Source organism: Triturus cristatus, chromosome 6 (genome assembly GCF_964204655.1).
Source record: "Triturus cristatus chromosome 6, aTriCri1.1, whole genome shotgun sequence".
In the NCBI taxonomy this organism is placed as follows: domain Eukaryota; kingdom Metazoa; phylum Chordata; class Amphibia; order Caudata; family Salamandridae; genus Triturus; species Triturus cristatus.
In genome coordinates, this window is record NC_140589.1 from 1,432,551,800 (window position 1) to 1,432,567,635 (window position 15,836).

At 40.2% G+C, this 15,836-nt stretch overlaps 1 protein-coding gene across 5 annotated transcripts in view; it reads left to right on the forward strand.

Annotated features, from left to right (window-relative positions):
• PLEKHG1 (pleckstrin homology and RhoGEF domain containing G1) overlaps window positions 1–15,836 on the forward strand; it is a 260,178-nt gene that overhangs the window by 210,441 nt on the left and 33,901 nt on the right. For all 5 annotated transcript variants that reach the window (XM_085612486.1, XM_085612487.1, XM_085612485.1 and 2 more), the window contains 2 exons: window positions 2,246–2,268; window positions 11,251–11,472. In XM_085612486.1, coding sequence (XP_085468612.1) covers window positions 2,246–2,268; window positions 11,251–11,472 — 245 coding nt within the window. The remainder of the gene's footprint in view (window positions 1–2,245; window positions 2,269–11,250; window positions 11,473–15,836) is intronic.

Below are 15,836 nucleotides of genomic sequence, written 5' to 3' on the forward strand. Positions count from 1 at the left end.
TGTGTGTTGTCTTTTGGTTTTTCTTTCAATAAAAAAGATTTAAAAATAAATAAATAAATGTTAGCAGGTGACCCACTGCAAATTTCCTAATTCTTTTAACTAGAACTGCAGTCAATCTGTATTGCCTGATTCAGAGGGGCCTAAATCTATATATATGTTTTTGTAAATAAGAGATGCTTTTTCATCTTTGATAGTGCAGAGCATATGCTGTTCATCAGCTCATTAAAGGGATTCTAGACCAGCTGAACAAAAATGTTTAATGCTAGAATAGATTGAACCAAAGCATTTGTTGGTTTAGTTTGACATAAAAAATGGCGAAAGTCTACTTTGAATCACGATTATTAGTCATTTTAGCGTAGTCAAAAAAGAAAAGATGTGTAATTATATATGAAAACATAATTTATCCAGGAAAGAATCAACTAAGTTTATCACAAAAATATGAGCAGTATATCCAGAAGACTTTGACTTAGGAAGTAAGCTGAAGTTACTTGGTTGGTTGAATAAAGACTTAGTTTCATTAAATGATCTGTTCTGGTGCATAAATGACTGGCTGTATTGATGATTGATGAAAGGCTTTCTCTTCGGGGCAGTGGTAATTACACCATTTCCGCTCATCTCCTTAATTGCTTTGCTTTAAAGGCTTTAGTGAAATAGTTGACTAAGGGGCTTTGAGATTGGATCTTGAATCTTGGACTTGTATAAAGAAAGCAAAGAAGATAAAGATTACTAGAAATACTTGTCTAAGTGGAAAAGGCTAATTAACTTAGAAGATCTTTTACCTGAGAGTGTGTACGGTTGATAGTATGGGAAATCAGTGTGACTTCTAGGGTGTATTGGACTACTTTAAAAAAAAAAAATACCTTTTATATATTTAAAAAAAATGATCTGACCAAATAGAATGCAGAGTGTTGGCCACTGATATACACTGCTGGTTCAAATAAAAGACAGCCTGAGCAAGCCCCATGGAATAAGTTGGGAGGCACTTCACCTGTCCGGACTCATGTCTGACATAGCCAGGAAAAGTACTGGGAAACAAATATTTTCATAATTGACCCAGAAAATAGCTTTTTGGAGTCAGTTTTGTTTAGCTAAAGGATAGCTGTATTGTTTTCTAAAAGACAACTGCTACCCCTCTGCCCCATCCTCCAGTGTCTTTAGTCCTGTCACTACAACAGAACATACTCATCTTTGAGACAGAGGAAGGGAGTAGACCTACATGATGGTCAGAAAGCCATGCTTATGTTTAAGGTCCTAGTTAGAATGTCGTATAAGGTCATAGTGTTGAGCAGCCACCTGTCAGCAGTATCTGGCATGACCTTCCCCGCCCAGACTCGGAGCTGATGATAATGATTGGTCTTCAAGCAAGAAAAAAGAATTTGAAGAGATTGCATGGATAATGGATCATTCCCAACTCTAAGATGCTGATCGCCCATTAATTACATCCATTTCCTCCACAGATGAGAACTAGAGCTTGCACAGCAAGCAAGGACCAAGGTCCCTGACAGGCTCATGCAGCATCCTTCATAAAGTCTTAGCTCCCACCTTCTGCTGCACACTTGTTGCTTAACAAAGATAAAAATACTTTAAAGTAGTAGACTTTCATAGTCGGGGGACTTCACTTGCTGGCCAAAAGAAGTGAAGGGGCAGGGATTACTTTTACCTGCATGTCAGTCCTGGACCAGCATGATGGATCTCTCATTATAGTTCTACCGAATGCCATCCACTAGCCCTGTGTTCTTTTCCCATCTACAGGCCAGCTTTTCTCAAATTCAGTGGGTTTTTACCTTAATTATTCACTAATAGTTTCTGAGTGCCCCGGTTTTCTTACCATCTGTTCAAGAGCAACTAGCAGTGACCAGTGGTGACCTCCACTCCAGATCGTCCAAGTAGGACTGTACCAGCTAACCAATCAATGACTAGTTGTTACATGTGCATCATTTGTCTTGGGATCAGCCCCTGCCCTACGCTCTAAGCTAAGAGAGAGGATGAAAATGTTAAATGGACTTTCTTCATTCAGAAAAGACAAACACTATAAATGTTAGGCAAGTGTCTCAGGTGAGAGAGGTTTTACTGTTTTTGTTTTTTTTAATTAAGAAAATAATATTTCATGCCTCCCTTCAGCCCTTTGCACTTGCACATCTGCATGCTGAATGTACCCGAGGCAGACTTGAATGTAAAATGTAGAATTCTACCCTCAATTATAAAATATTTTGCTCACATTGCCCTTTTGTCTCTCTATTTTCAGATATGAGTCCAGAGTTGCAGAAGGTAAGCAACAAATCTTTTTTCATGCTTATTGTTTCAAATAAACCTTATTTAAAAACCACAGTGATATTATAAGCCCTGGAGCTACCAGTTTTGCTAATGTGCATATTGGTAAACTCAATTTGAGTGCAAGTGGATTCACCTCTGTTTTTGGTACTTCTGGTGGTATATCACTGCTGTTTCCTAAATCCCAAATTGTCCCCTTCTGAGCTAGGTATACAAAACTGGACTTTTCATATAACTAAACTCTTTTTACTTCTTAGTTGAAGGCCCAGTGCCTCCATTTTCATATTATCTCTGTAAATTAATCTTCGATGTATTAGTCAATGCAGGGAACTGTTGTTTAAGAAGTGGGCTATATTTTTCAGCTGTCCACATATCCACCAGGATCTTAGATTAAAGCTTTGCTTTATTTGAAAAGTGAAATGTTCTTTAGTCTGTCCCATTTGTCCTATGTAAATTAAGTAGTTTGTTTGCTTACATAGACACTGAAAATGGTTTTGTTTGTTTACAGGGTCTCATTTTTGTTCCCTAATAGTCTGAAATGTCTTGGCTGTTAGTCATAGGTTTCTTTATTCTGTATACAAAAAGTATAACCATAAAAGGTACAATACAAATAAAAACAGATAAAAACAATACAGACTGAACTATATGACTGATCAAATGAGAAACAAAACAATTCATTTCCCAATTCTAAAAAATATACACATCATATTATTATTAAAATGTAGTGACAGGGGAGTTACAAGATCAAATACAAAGCCAAGTAACTTGATTGGAAGAAGGCCTATACACTAATGCAACAGACAAAGATAAACCATAAATCCCTATCACTCTAAAGAACCTGCTTTACGCTAGCATAAACATAAAAGAAATAGTTTCAAAGGTACAAAATTACAATTCAAGCAGGTACATAAAATATATAAGAAATATTATTTCCTCACTTGCTGTCTTAGATGAATGGAGGGAGATATATATTTATAGACCATCAGATATGTATATTCTGTTTGGAGGAGCTGCAAATAAAATAAATTTGGTCTACATCGTCTGATATTCAGATCCTTCAAAAGTGGGATTTAAAACTGTTTTCTCGGGATAGCATATAAGTTGCACAAAAATAAGAAATGTAGCACGGACTGACTCATTATTAAGTCACACGGGCAAGGCTCTAAAAGGGAGTCATGATAAGTAGAACTCAGATAGGAGACCAAATAATGTGCAATGCCAAACCTGAATCTAATCCGGTAAAAGAGTTGAGTATAGAAATATGCAAACGTGAGGTATGGTTCCATGGTATTGGTAGTGACAAGGATATCCAATTACCCTCTTTTTTTCTCTTTTCCTTGCCTTTGTTGTGTCCTAATAGTGAAAAACACGTTTTAGCTGCTTTTTAGAGACACTACCCATTGACAGTGGGTTGTAATAGCAGTCCTCTCTCCCCAACAAGGCAAGGTGTTCCTTCACATATCTCAACCAAATAAATTTAGATGCTTTATCTAAAGACTTACAATCGTTAATTATAGTCTGATTAAGTAAAGTGTCCCGCTTAGACCAAATTGCTCTCCAGTGCATCAGGGGAGCTAATTTAACATAGTCCTCTAGCGGGACTTGTCCCAATTCTGTGTGACAAAGGGTTATAGGAAGATTGTTTGGGACTGACAGAAGTCTTCTTAAAAAGGTATTTTCAGTGACTTAAAGGTCGGTAACATCACAATTGCCCCATACTCTAGTGCCGTGGATAGCCATGGATAAACATTGTATAGAGTAAATGTTAGCCGTAACATCCAAAGGTTTCCTATCCAATTTCCCAGCATATCTAAAAAGAGCTACAATCATTTGCTCAAATCTTAACCTCCTGCATTTAATCGAATGTATCCAGGAACTTTACTGATCAAAGGGAATTCCTCAGTAAGAGAAGGAAGTAACATTTAGTAGTTTTCCCCCATTGATATGACATGGATTCAATGATTTAGAGGATTTAGAGGATTTCCCTATGATCGTAACATGAGATTTAGTAGTTTTTAGACCCAAGCCATTCATGAAAAATAAAATCTATTTTATAATTTTAGCATACTTACCCCATTCTTGAAATTAAACACAATCATCTGCATACAATAATGCAGGTAATTTCCTAGATCCAACTTGGTGGATCCCCTCATCTAGATTAAGATGTTTTTCCAGGTCATTAATATAAAGGCAGAATAGGTTTGGGGCCAATACACAGCCTTGTCTCACACCGTGTTTCATTTCAAATGTATCTGTAAGCTCTCCATCTTTCCCATACCTTACCCGCCCCACGACTCCCTCATGCATCTGGGCCAAAAAATGAACCTGTGCAGAGTCAATACCTATGTCAAGCATAATTGACTACAATCTCCCTTTATCCACCCAGTCAAATGCCACTGTTAAATCCATGAAACCTAGGTGGATACTCCGCCAATAATCGCTGTATATTTAGAAATGACTAGATGGAGATTGAGGCACTGCTCAACAGTGCAGAGGCCTTGCCTGAACCCATATTATATGTCTGAAAAATACCTCTTACCTAAGACTCCAACCTGTAAAGTACAATGTTCTCATTTGTTTACTGTCAATTAAAGAGTATGGATGATAGAATCGAGGATTTGATCTATTGCCTTTATTTAAAACAGTTATTGCATTTGAACACCACCATGATATCGGAAGGCCCTCTATATCCACACTTCTCATAACATTTGTCAAAAGAGGGGCGCATAGATCAAGGTTGTCTAGAAAAAGATCCGCTGGAACACAATCCATACCAGGGGTCTTGTTTCTTTGTGTACGATCCAAAGCAGAGATGACCACCATATAAGAGGATGGATCTATCTTGTGGGAGAATGGTCACATCAATCTGTGTGTTGTGGTCATCTTTAAAAAAAGATCTCACCATCTTCCTGTCCCAAGGAACCTGCTTAAAAGCATAAATAAGATTCTTGTGTGTCTTAGAACAGTTTCTATCAAACCAACGATGCAGTTTAATTTCAGCTTTTTTTGCTTTGGTAGTCAAGAGTTCAGTGATTGATTGACACATTTCCTGGAATGCATTTAAAACAATCTTGGGGTTAAGGTCTTCATTCAGGCAGGCTAATACTTGACCCCTACTTTCTCTAAATAATTACTCAAGGACAAGGTGAGAGTGTACCTTAGCCAACCTACATGTGATTCCCTTATTTTTGTTGTGTGTTACTGGGATGTTAAATACAGCAACCAGGGGTTGTTTATCCTTGCTGTATTCAATGGATAAAGATAGGGGGTAGTGGTCACTTAAGCAACTTGGTACTATTTGGAACTCCATAGCCTTATGCTTATAAAACTGGGAAAATGCGATAAAATCTATGAGACTGCCTTGCCATCTGCCTAGAAAGGTAATATGGTCTACAATAAGATCTTTAATAACATCAATCATTAAGTGCCATCCTATTCAAAATTGATTACAAAATATCCCACAAGGGGTAGGTTCAAAATGCATGGCGTCCTCAGAGTCCCATTCAGACAACCCACAAACATTCAAATCCAATTCAGAACATAGCTTACAATTGAAATCACCTCCCCAAATTATAAAATACTTTGCTTTAAGTTCATTGAAACAATGGCTAAGAGTTTTATCTAATGAGACGGCTATATCCACATTGTTAAGAATAAAGTTGTTTTGATAAAAGTTCACAATAACGAGAACTAACTTTGGTACAAACAGAACAGTTATAATTTGGACATGGGGGAATCTAAATAAGTTTTAAGGATCTTTTTTGGAAAGTGGTAGGAAATAAGGTTAGAAGGCCACCTTTATGATGGCCTCCTCTAGAGTTTTCCGCTTCCCATTGATATAAACTGTTTCTATGACCCAAGTTTCCTGCACACATACTATGTTGTAACACTTGATTAAGTTATACAACTTAACGTTCTCCCATGTCTTGGTTGTTTTACGGTAGCCCTTACATGTCGATTTTCTGTAAACCTATCTTAATATTTTATATTCTAGACTTGAATATGACTTACTATTGAGTTTTAATTAGTATGACCTACTTATCGAGGCTTTTTACTAGTAAAGCTTTATTTCCCTGGATAAGTTTGCGTTACTCTTAGAAGTTCCTAAGTAATAGTAAAATACAACTAGTCACAGAAAACATTTTGTGAATCACATCTTGGAAATTCATGAGTAAGAGCAAGACACCACTTTCGCAGATAAGACTTCAGAAATGTGGCCCACAATAGTTTAATCAGAACCTTCCTATTCCAGCTATAGTAGAAGAACTGAGATATTGTGTATTGGTCATTTGCAGTAGTGCTGCTGTAACAGTTAAAGCATGAGTGCGTGAGTACCAGAATAAATTGAGATAACAGCATGGAAACTGGTAGCCCATACGTTAATCCTTGGGTGTGATGTGATGAATACAAATTCTATTTCTTCAAGGAGTTCTTTCAGCCGAACATAAAATGTACCAACATTGTTGATTTTCACTCTTTTAACCAGTCTGAACTGTGATTTCCTAAAATCTGTCTAAAATGCTGGTGAGGGAGATGCCTTGCACACAAAAGCAGGTTGAATTTGGTCATGTTGGGGACTATATTATTGAATTTATAAGGCAATGATTCTGCCTTGCGACCCCTTTTCTGCTTAATCATTTAAAATTACAGTAGATATGTTTATCGCATAGTAAGCCTTGATCTATCTATCTCATAGTGCATAAAGTCAGACAAAGTAAATCAGATGCAGTTTACCTCATCAACAAATACACCCAACAACTGTAGGTTAACTTAAATTCCTTCTTCTAGAGGTACCACATTTATGATCAAGTGCTGTAAACACTGTGCCATAAATGGCAGGCCCAGAATTGCAAATGCTTTAGTAATTTTTATTTCTGTAACAAACCCATGCTCTTTTTTTTCATTCTTTGTACTGGAAAAAGCTTTACTTCTACTTAAAAATGTGTTTTTACTTTGCTGTGTTGGTCTCCCCCCTCTTGAGAGTATAGGACCTCTGCTGGACACCTTGTAATTCTAAAGCCCCTAATGAACTAGCTACCTTGCATCAGTCTCAGTAAAAAAGAGCAGGCAGAAGAAACAGTTTAGGATTCACAGTCTACCTCATAAAAGTGCATTTGATTAGGTTAGCTTGCTTGCAATCTCCGGGAATGAGGACTGGCCGAGACATACAAAACGTTGTCTATCTTTGGCAGCGGTGGTTGCAAAACGTAATGTGGCAAGGAAATGGGGGATGATTACTGTCCCGACATTGAAAGAGTGGGTATTAGACCTAGACTGGTGTTGGCAAGCGGAATGTGTGATCTATAAAAGCAAGGGGTGTCCCCAAAAGGGGGGCAAAAATATGGGGGACTTGGCGGGCTTACTGAGGACTGTAATATCAACACTGTGAAGAAATAGAGAGTTGTCTTCATGATTCAATGTACCGCAAAATGACAAGATTGTAAAATTGTAAAACAAAATGTGGCGCAGATGTACTTTCTCAATGTCTATCTCATTATCATATATGTTTTAGCAAAAAGAGTTTAAAAAAAAAAAGTGCATTTGATTTTGGTCTTGTTACCAGCATGGGAAGGTGTAGTGTTGAGATGCTGATTATTAACCCTGGTGATCTGGGCTAGAATCCCAGCTTCCCCAAATGATCAAATTATATGACCCTCTTCTAATCACATTGGCCCCCACGCCACATTTATTTTAACTGCTAAAATTGGGAGCATTTAGAGGCAGCTTAGTTTGGAATAGCACTCGTTACAACGCATGTGTTTTCTACGCATGCCATTACAGAGCAAGTCGTTACAACGTCGCATTGTTACATCGCATGCCATTACAACGCAAGTCATTACAACGACTTGCAGTGGGAGGGGGGCGCTCTAAAGTTTAAAATTGTATAATTTACTATTCCAACTCCAGTGTGTGCAACAGTAGGGAAGGTGTTGGATTGCCTTCTGCCCCCTACAGCAAGTTGTTGTAACAACTTGCGTCTAATGGCATGCGATGTATCGCATGCGTTGTAAACGATGTCTCCCCTTAGTTTGTTGTGTATATGGTACAATAATATGCATGCAGAGAGGAAGTTATGAGCTCTGAAGACTGAATAGTCCAAAATATTCTCAGAGATGGTTTTTAACCTCCTGTGACTTAACAGAAAATATTTCAGTGACGTCTTGCTTATAAGTGCTTTCTGTATTTGTAGGAGGCTGGCTCTCAATATAGTGCACCAAAACGAGGTACACTGAGCAGAGAGTCCAGGCGACCAATATTGGTTTACAGAGGCACAAGTAATAATCCTAAATGCTCTTGTGTGGTAGAGTGGGCGAGCAGTTTAGGCTTATCAGAGGGTAGTGTTAAGCATGTGTTGTACTCAGAGGCAATAAATGAGACACACACTCAAGAATAAATACGAGACCAATTTAGAAAAATAACACATTTTTATATAAATTTCAGCACCAAGAATTTAGGTGTCACGTAAGTACAGTTCAAGATATTGATTTTTATAGGTAAGTAAAATGTTCACTTAAATGCTTCTTTACGCAGCAATACTTTCCTATTGGTAAAAGGCATGTACTGCATACAGTTACTTGCAATATGTTTCCGGGGGTCCCCTTCAGGACTTGTGGTGGTAGGGGGCCAAGGTCCAAAGATCCACCAGCAGTTAGTCTTTACATGGAGTTTCTGGATGCTGAGGTGTTGGTCGGGTTGGTAGCTTTGCGTGCTACACTAAAGGAGAGAGGGGGGACACTTGGAAACAAGCTGCAGTGGGGGACTTGGGAACAAGTCTGAAGGCACCCAATGGGGGAGCTCGGTTCACGAGGGTCCTAGGAGCAAGGAAGCACAGTCAGTTCTTGGAAACGCAGGCTAGGGAGATCTGGTGCAGAGTGGTTAGGTCGGCTGGGCTTGTGCATCACATGCACTCACGGTTGTCAGTCTCACCAGTTGAGGGCACAAATACAGGACAGCTGGGCCACTTTTGTAGTGGTTCTCTGCGGTGCTAACATCCCTTGATGTCTGCTTGGTCTTGGAGTCATTGAAGTCCGGTTTGGACTCAAACAGGCTTTGGTTCCTGCAAGGTGTCCGGTATCCCTGGTATTGGTGCTCTGCGGTTCCGGTTGGTTCTGGCATCTTCTCACCTGATGGGGAGATGGATCTTACCTTCTGGAGCACGGAGACCTCTTCCTGGGTGACTGCTGCATCGGTGGAACCGGAGGGGGGGGAGGATACAGGCAGTAGATCGGTGGACCGGACTTTACTGTTTGGTGCCTGCAAGTTGCAGGGGAGTAGCTTCCCTACTCAAAGGGAGATTTGCTGGCAATTTGCGAAGTGCTGGCTGCCCACCGGGGTTCTTGGCAGATGCACAGTGGCAGGACGAGTCGGTTTGTTGTGATAGTCTGGACAGGTGCAGGTAGGCAGTGTATGGCACTAAAATGTCTGCAGCTGGTCCTCAGTTCTCGTTTCTTCGCTCTTCTTTGTCTTCTTCTTGTGTCTGTCGATTCTGAGTTCCTGGTGTCAGGGATGCCACCTAAATACTTAATTTAGGGGCATGAGGAGGAGTGTATGGTAGTAGCCAATGGGCTACGTACCTTTGGGGTGCCTACACCCCCTACATGACCACTTCCTGTGGGTAATGGACATAACCCTGACCCAATGTATCTAATTTCACCAAAAACCAAGATGACTGAATTCTATTTTGTGGGTTCAGTTCAGGTAGCCCACTTTAGGGGTGTAACTAGCCTGATAGTGAACAGGCCTCCTGACTAGCTAATGTTCCCACCTGTCCAGGGGCAAAATCGGCCCTGGTCAGGGGGTGTCCTTTCCCCTGTCTGGGGAAGCCGGGGTCGCATATCAAAGGTGGCAGAGGCCTTTGAAGCCTCTTGCCTTGATATGCTGATTACTAGCCATTCTGCTTGGAGGAGGTGACAACACCTCCGGCTAAAGCAGGCATCGTTTCTGACCTCCGAGAGTGTGGACTCTCACCTTCAGTGGGTCAGAAACACGCATGTGATGGCAGGCTGGTCGATACCAGCCAGCACACTAGAGATTGGTAGGTTTTCAGGGTGTGCCTCCAAGGTGCCCTCTGGGTGCATGTCTTAATAAATTCACTCCTGGCATCAGTATGGATTTATTAAGACTAGGTGTTTGATACCAAACACCATAGGTTTCAGTGAAGCCATCATGTAGCTGGGGAACTTGTAATAACCAGTGCCCAGTACATGTACTCAAGATGGCTTCCCTATTCACTAGTACTATCTAGAAATTGGACTAGGCACCACCGGGGCATATCTGTTCATGTAGATGTGTCCTCGCATGTAATATAATTCACCCTGCCTTAGGGCTGTAAGACCTGCTGTAGGGGTGACATACAAATATTGCATGCAGTGTCAGTGGGCATGGCACACAGGGTTTGTGCCATGTCACGTTTTCACGTTTGTCTGCACCATTTCACACAGCCTGCAGTGGCAATCTGCATGAGTTTGTTGGTGGGTCCCTTAGTGAGGCACAATGCATTCTGCAGCCTTCAGGGACCCTATATAGTACCCATGCCCTAGGTTCCAGGGGTACCATTTAATATGGTGTTACAGTAGTGCTAAAGGGCTTGCCAATTGTGGAACAACTGCACTGTAACCTTGTTTTTGGGAAAGAACACTGGCGCTGGGAACCTGAGTAGCAGGAAGTTCATTTCAGTCAAAGTTGCATCAAATACCAGGGAAAAAATGGGGGTGACTATGTCTAAATGGGGCACTTTCCTATGGTATTAATAAAGAAATGAGGATCTGTGGTTCTTTTTGAAGCAAGACCAAACAACTCTGTTTTGTAACCATATTACACCAGCATGGACTGTGCTTTTTGAATAATGATAGTGATTGATAAGGATTGAACTGTTGTATATTTTGCTGAAGTTACCTAACCATAAAGAAAAGCTTGTGTGGAATGTAGTCTTCTGCTTATAAAATGACATTCTAATCCATTCAATTTACTCTTGTTTAGAGAATTAGCATGGAGGGTGCTCTGCTTTCACAGGCTGGAAAGCTGGCATCCACTGAAGCCCTTCTGGGCTCTGGAATTCGGAAGAGTGCTTTGCAGCACAACCAGAGGGTGAACCAGTCCAGAGAATCCCTGGAACCTACCTACAGCAGTGACTTAGAGGAAACTCACCAACTTGGTGCATCTGAACAGACAGATGCTGATGATGAGGAAGAGTCTGAACAGGTAAGCTTGCTTAAATTATGTGTTTACTGCCCCACTCCGAGTGCTGTGTTATCCCTGTTGCTGATGTATGAATATTTTTATGTGATCTGCTATACTTTCAAGATGGTTGCTGTGTTGTGTCATGCCACGTCACTGTTATTGGCTTTGCCAATGCGAGCGCAGTTTTAAAAGCATCCAGCATTAGTAGAGGCAATGGCTGCAGGCACTGTGGAGAGTCATGAGCAAGGGGCTGGCCAAAGCACACTCTGTATTTTGGTATGGAGTGCTGTCTGCGACAAGACGGCTGAAGGTGTCTGTAGCAAAACCGCAAATATCAGTTTCAGAATGGCAGTAATGGTCCACAATCAACTTAGGTCTGCCTCTCATCACCTAGTTGAAACACAGCAATACAGGAAAGTGAACAAGAACAGTAACTCTCCATAGCTGGGAGTGAAAGGACATCATAGAATGCCCATCCATGTCTGAGCCGATCCCAGTTTCTCACAGTTCAGGATAAAACCAAAAACTGATTTCTTTCAAGAGCAATATCCAAACAACAAAACATTTTTGCTATCTCATCAACCCAGGTGGGAAGTCCGAATCGTCCACAATATTTATTCAAGCAACTTGGATAACTTAAATATGTGTCATTTCTGGGGGCTACCCAACTAGTCTCGCAGAAACAGCAGCCAGCTTCTTATAACTGATTTCATCTAAGCGAGGTAGCAAGGGCTTCCATACCTAGGATTTAAGTAAGGTCATTAATACAAACATGCAAAGCTGCTGGAAAAAGATGAAATATTGCACTGGGTGTATTGAATTGAGCCTACTCTGGATCCGTGTGTTCAGTTCAGGGCACCACATCCACAGAAGAAAGATATTTTTATCTGCACCATGATGGAATGCTGAGATTGGCTCAGCAAATCTGAAAGATTAAGTTGCAGTAATTAACTACTGGTGTTGGTATGCATTTTAAGTTTATTGAGAATATGAAGCAGGAAAATGAACCAAACAGGGCGAGTGAGCGGTCATACATGGCTCTATTTAGTGAATTTAAGAGAACAAATGCTAATAGGATTTTTTGCACCATGAAATCACTTATAGATTCACATGCTTTGCACAATTCTGCCATTTGGTGGTTGGGTCAGAGAGTGTCTTGTGTGAAATTTTCTTGGTTAGTGAGTGGGGGTCTACATAGGCAAATCCCTTGTATGAAGTCAACCGTAATCTCAAATGCGCTTGTGCATGGCAACCATTTTAGAATCCTATTTTCTGCCATTCTGTATGGAGTTGAATTGTAGGTGCTTCCAACTTCATCACAGAGGCTGTCAAGAATACCTCGGAAAAGATACAGAAGGTGCTCAAGAGAGTACATCAGATTATTTCCCCCATGTCGTTGCACATTAATGCCTGCCTTTTTCCTACATTCTACCCTAGTCTTCAGCTCAGATCCACAAGTGTAGCTTCATCAGATACCAGTGGTTTACATGGTTCGTTGAGGACAATAACATTTCATGAAATAGTTAATCGACAAGTCCTGTGACTCAGCTCAAAATGTAAACATGCATACAGTCAAGGAATTAAACAATTGGTGAGTGGGTGTATAGAAGAGAATGTTATAGATTCTTTCGGAGAGCATATTGTTCAGTAATTTTTTTTATTTTTTTTATTTTTTTTAGTAAATCTTTTTATTGGCATTTAGTAAACAAACATATAAGCAATTGTTGCATCTTTTCTACAGTGTGTAACGTCATTAGGTGATGTGTGTCACTGGACATCAATATAGTTTTAATCCATCAGTGAGGCATCAAAATCTGTCTTCAGTATGGTACTTTAAGCTAAGGTTACTTATGATGCAGCCTTAACCCACAATGAATACATCTAGTATACATTTGCATGGTGTGGCATTGGTTATGCTTAAACAGTCAATGCAATGTATGACAAAAAATTGTGTACATGGGGTGTTGAACTTGGAGTAGGGTTGGAATGCGCACGCAGGTTGGGGTATGTAGAATGCTGCCTTTATGCCTCTGAGGGCGCCCCTCATTGATGTCATTGCCATAAGTATATTGTTCAGTAATGACGGGAAAATGAGGGGTGTATTCACAAATCGTATTAGATCAGATGTCTCCAACCAGCCGATCACACTCTACCAGTAGCTCACAGATGCCTTCAGAGTAGCTTGCAGCCTTTAGTTCATGTTTAAATAAGCACAGGGCTACGTTTTCCTTTAAAAGGTATGGGAAGGCTGTGTTTATTTTACATTATTATCATTAAGGCTGCAGATGGCAGGGCCTAAAAATAAGCAGTGCTCAATCATGTTTATGACCCAGGCTGGGGCACAGAGAATGAAGAACTGAAGCACTGAGGTATTTAACATTTAAATAAAAGTGCTTGTGAACTCAGTATTGGAGTGTGCGTTCCAAATTATGTCTCTGAATGATTTTACATGGGAGAAAAAGAAAATGAAAAGCAACCCTAATGATTAAGATAACTCTTCATTTCTATTTCTCAAACAGCAGGCCTCTTGCTCCCAGCAGCCAGTAGACACTGTGCCATATTGATACATATACTAATATATGAAATATTAAATCTTAATTAAACAAATGACTGTATTTTCTGTTATAAATATGACACCTTGTCGACAGGCCATTGGGAGCAAGATGCCTGCTGTTTGTAAATGTGACACTTGGAAATTGTAGAAAATCTAAATGATGAGTTTTATGGAATCCAGATAAACACAAAGTTAACTTTTCAGTTTAATTTTCTCCCATGTCAGAGTGTCACCCTTGCACACAGCAGAAATATTGCTCCCAGTGGCTGATAGACATGGTGCCATATTTACAACTGAAAAATTTAGCCTTTATTTTAAGTGGGAGAAATTTAAAGTGTAGAAAAATGTTTCATACTATGAACATTTTTGCAGAGCATGTTTCTGCACTTTAAATGTCTCCCATTTAAATAAAAAAACTTGTTTGTGTAATACCTGTAACAGTGAACAGTGTCATATATGGTGACAGGATGTTGCGTGTCAAAATTCTTAACCACACAGGCTCTGTCACCCATACATACATATGCTATTCATACGCACGCATGTTCATACATCCCCAAAGACCACACTCTCACTGACACACGTGGCAGCCCTGTCATAGTGGCCCTAGTCAAAGTATATTTTTTCAAACCATAGTATCTAGCTTTATGGACATTAGGCTTAAAGTCAATAAAGCAAGGTTTGGAGTGTCTGGTAATGCACGAGTTGCTTAGCCTTCAGTAGCTCACAATGAGTTGCACTGATCAGAAGTAGCTCTCGCTAGGTAAAAGGTTAGAGACCCCAGCATCAGATAATTTTCTTTCCATTGAAAGGATAGTGGAGCATAACCAAGCTAGAACAGGGCAAGCTTTAAAGGCTCGAGTCTGGCTCGAACCACTTGCCTGCCTCTCGTTTAGCTCTAGGTTCTCAGATACTCCCAAAGCAAATACAAGCAGAGCTACTACTATATCTTTGCATCCATTTACATCATTCTCCAAGTCTGAGTGCAGCAGAGGAGGGTCTCTGCTGTACCAGAGTGCATTTCTTTTTAGATGTTAGACCCTGGTTATTGTGTTAATTTTCATGTGCTATTTAAACTGTTTTAGCAGTATTTGAACTTATGATGCAGAGCCATGGTCTGTGGCACATAAACAAACGTAGCCATCACAACACCTTTCTAGAGACGAGATTAACCTAGCCACTTAGCTCTCTTTAAGCTAAACAGAACTGAGAGAAGGGGGCTCTTTATCGTATTAATGAAATAAACACCATTGTCCTATCTGGTGATTGGTTCGCACAAGGTTGTGCATTCCTCCTTAAAGGTTATTAAAATCAAATATCTACATCGGCCCTATGAAATGCTTGCCACATAGCACAATTGAAGCCCACAATTATGATGTCTAATATAATGCCAAATAGAAAAACCAGTAATGGTAACAAGTTTGTGTCTATTACATTGTTGGTCAGGGATCTCAAAGTAAATCTTGGGGCAAAGTATGTGCACTGCTTTTTCTGACACATGCAGGTGTGCTGCGTGCTTTAGAAACACATTACATTGCTTTTTGATGTACATTTTTAAGAAAAACAACCAGTTTCAGAGGGCCACTGGGCAAGGAGGAAATACTGGGCCCAACCGGGGAAGATGAGGCCTTTAACACCCGATGTCCCTGGGCCTGACCTACTTTGGGTCCTGAGCAACTGGGCCAAGTACCCCTTCAGCATTTGACTCTGTGGTAGCACGGGTCGAGCAGTCCAAAGCTTCTTGGGAATAGAGTAGCTATAGGGGGTTGAATTTAGGCTTACAACTCAAAGTAAGTTCAGTAGCTGCAATAAATGATTGTCCAGTCAAATACTG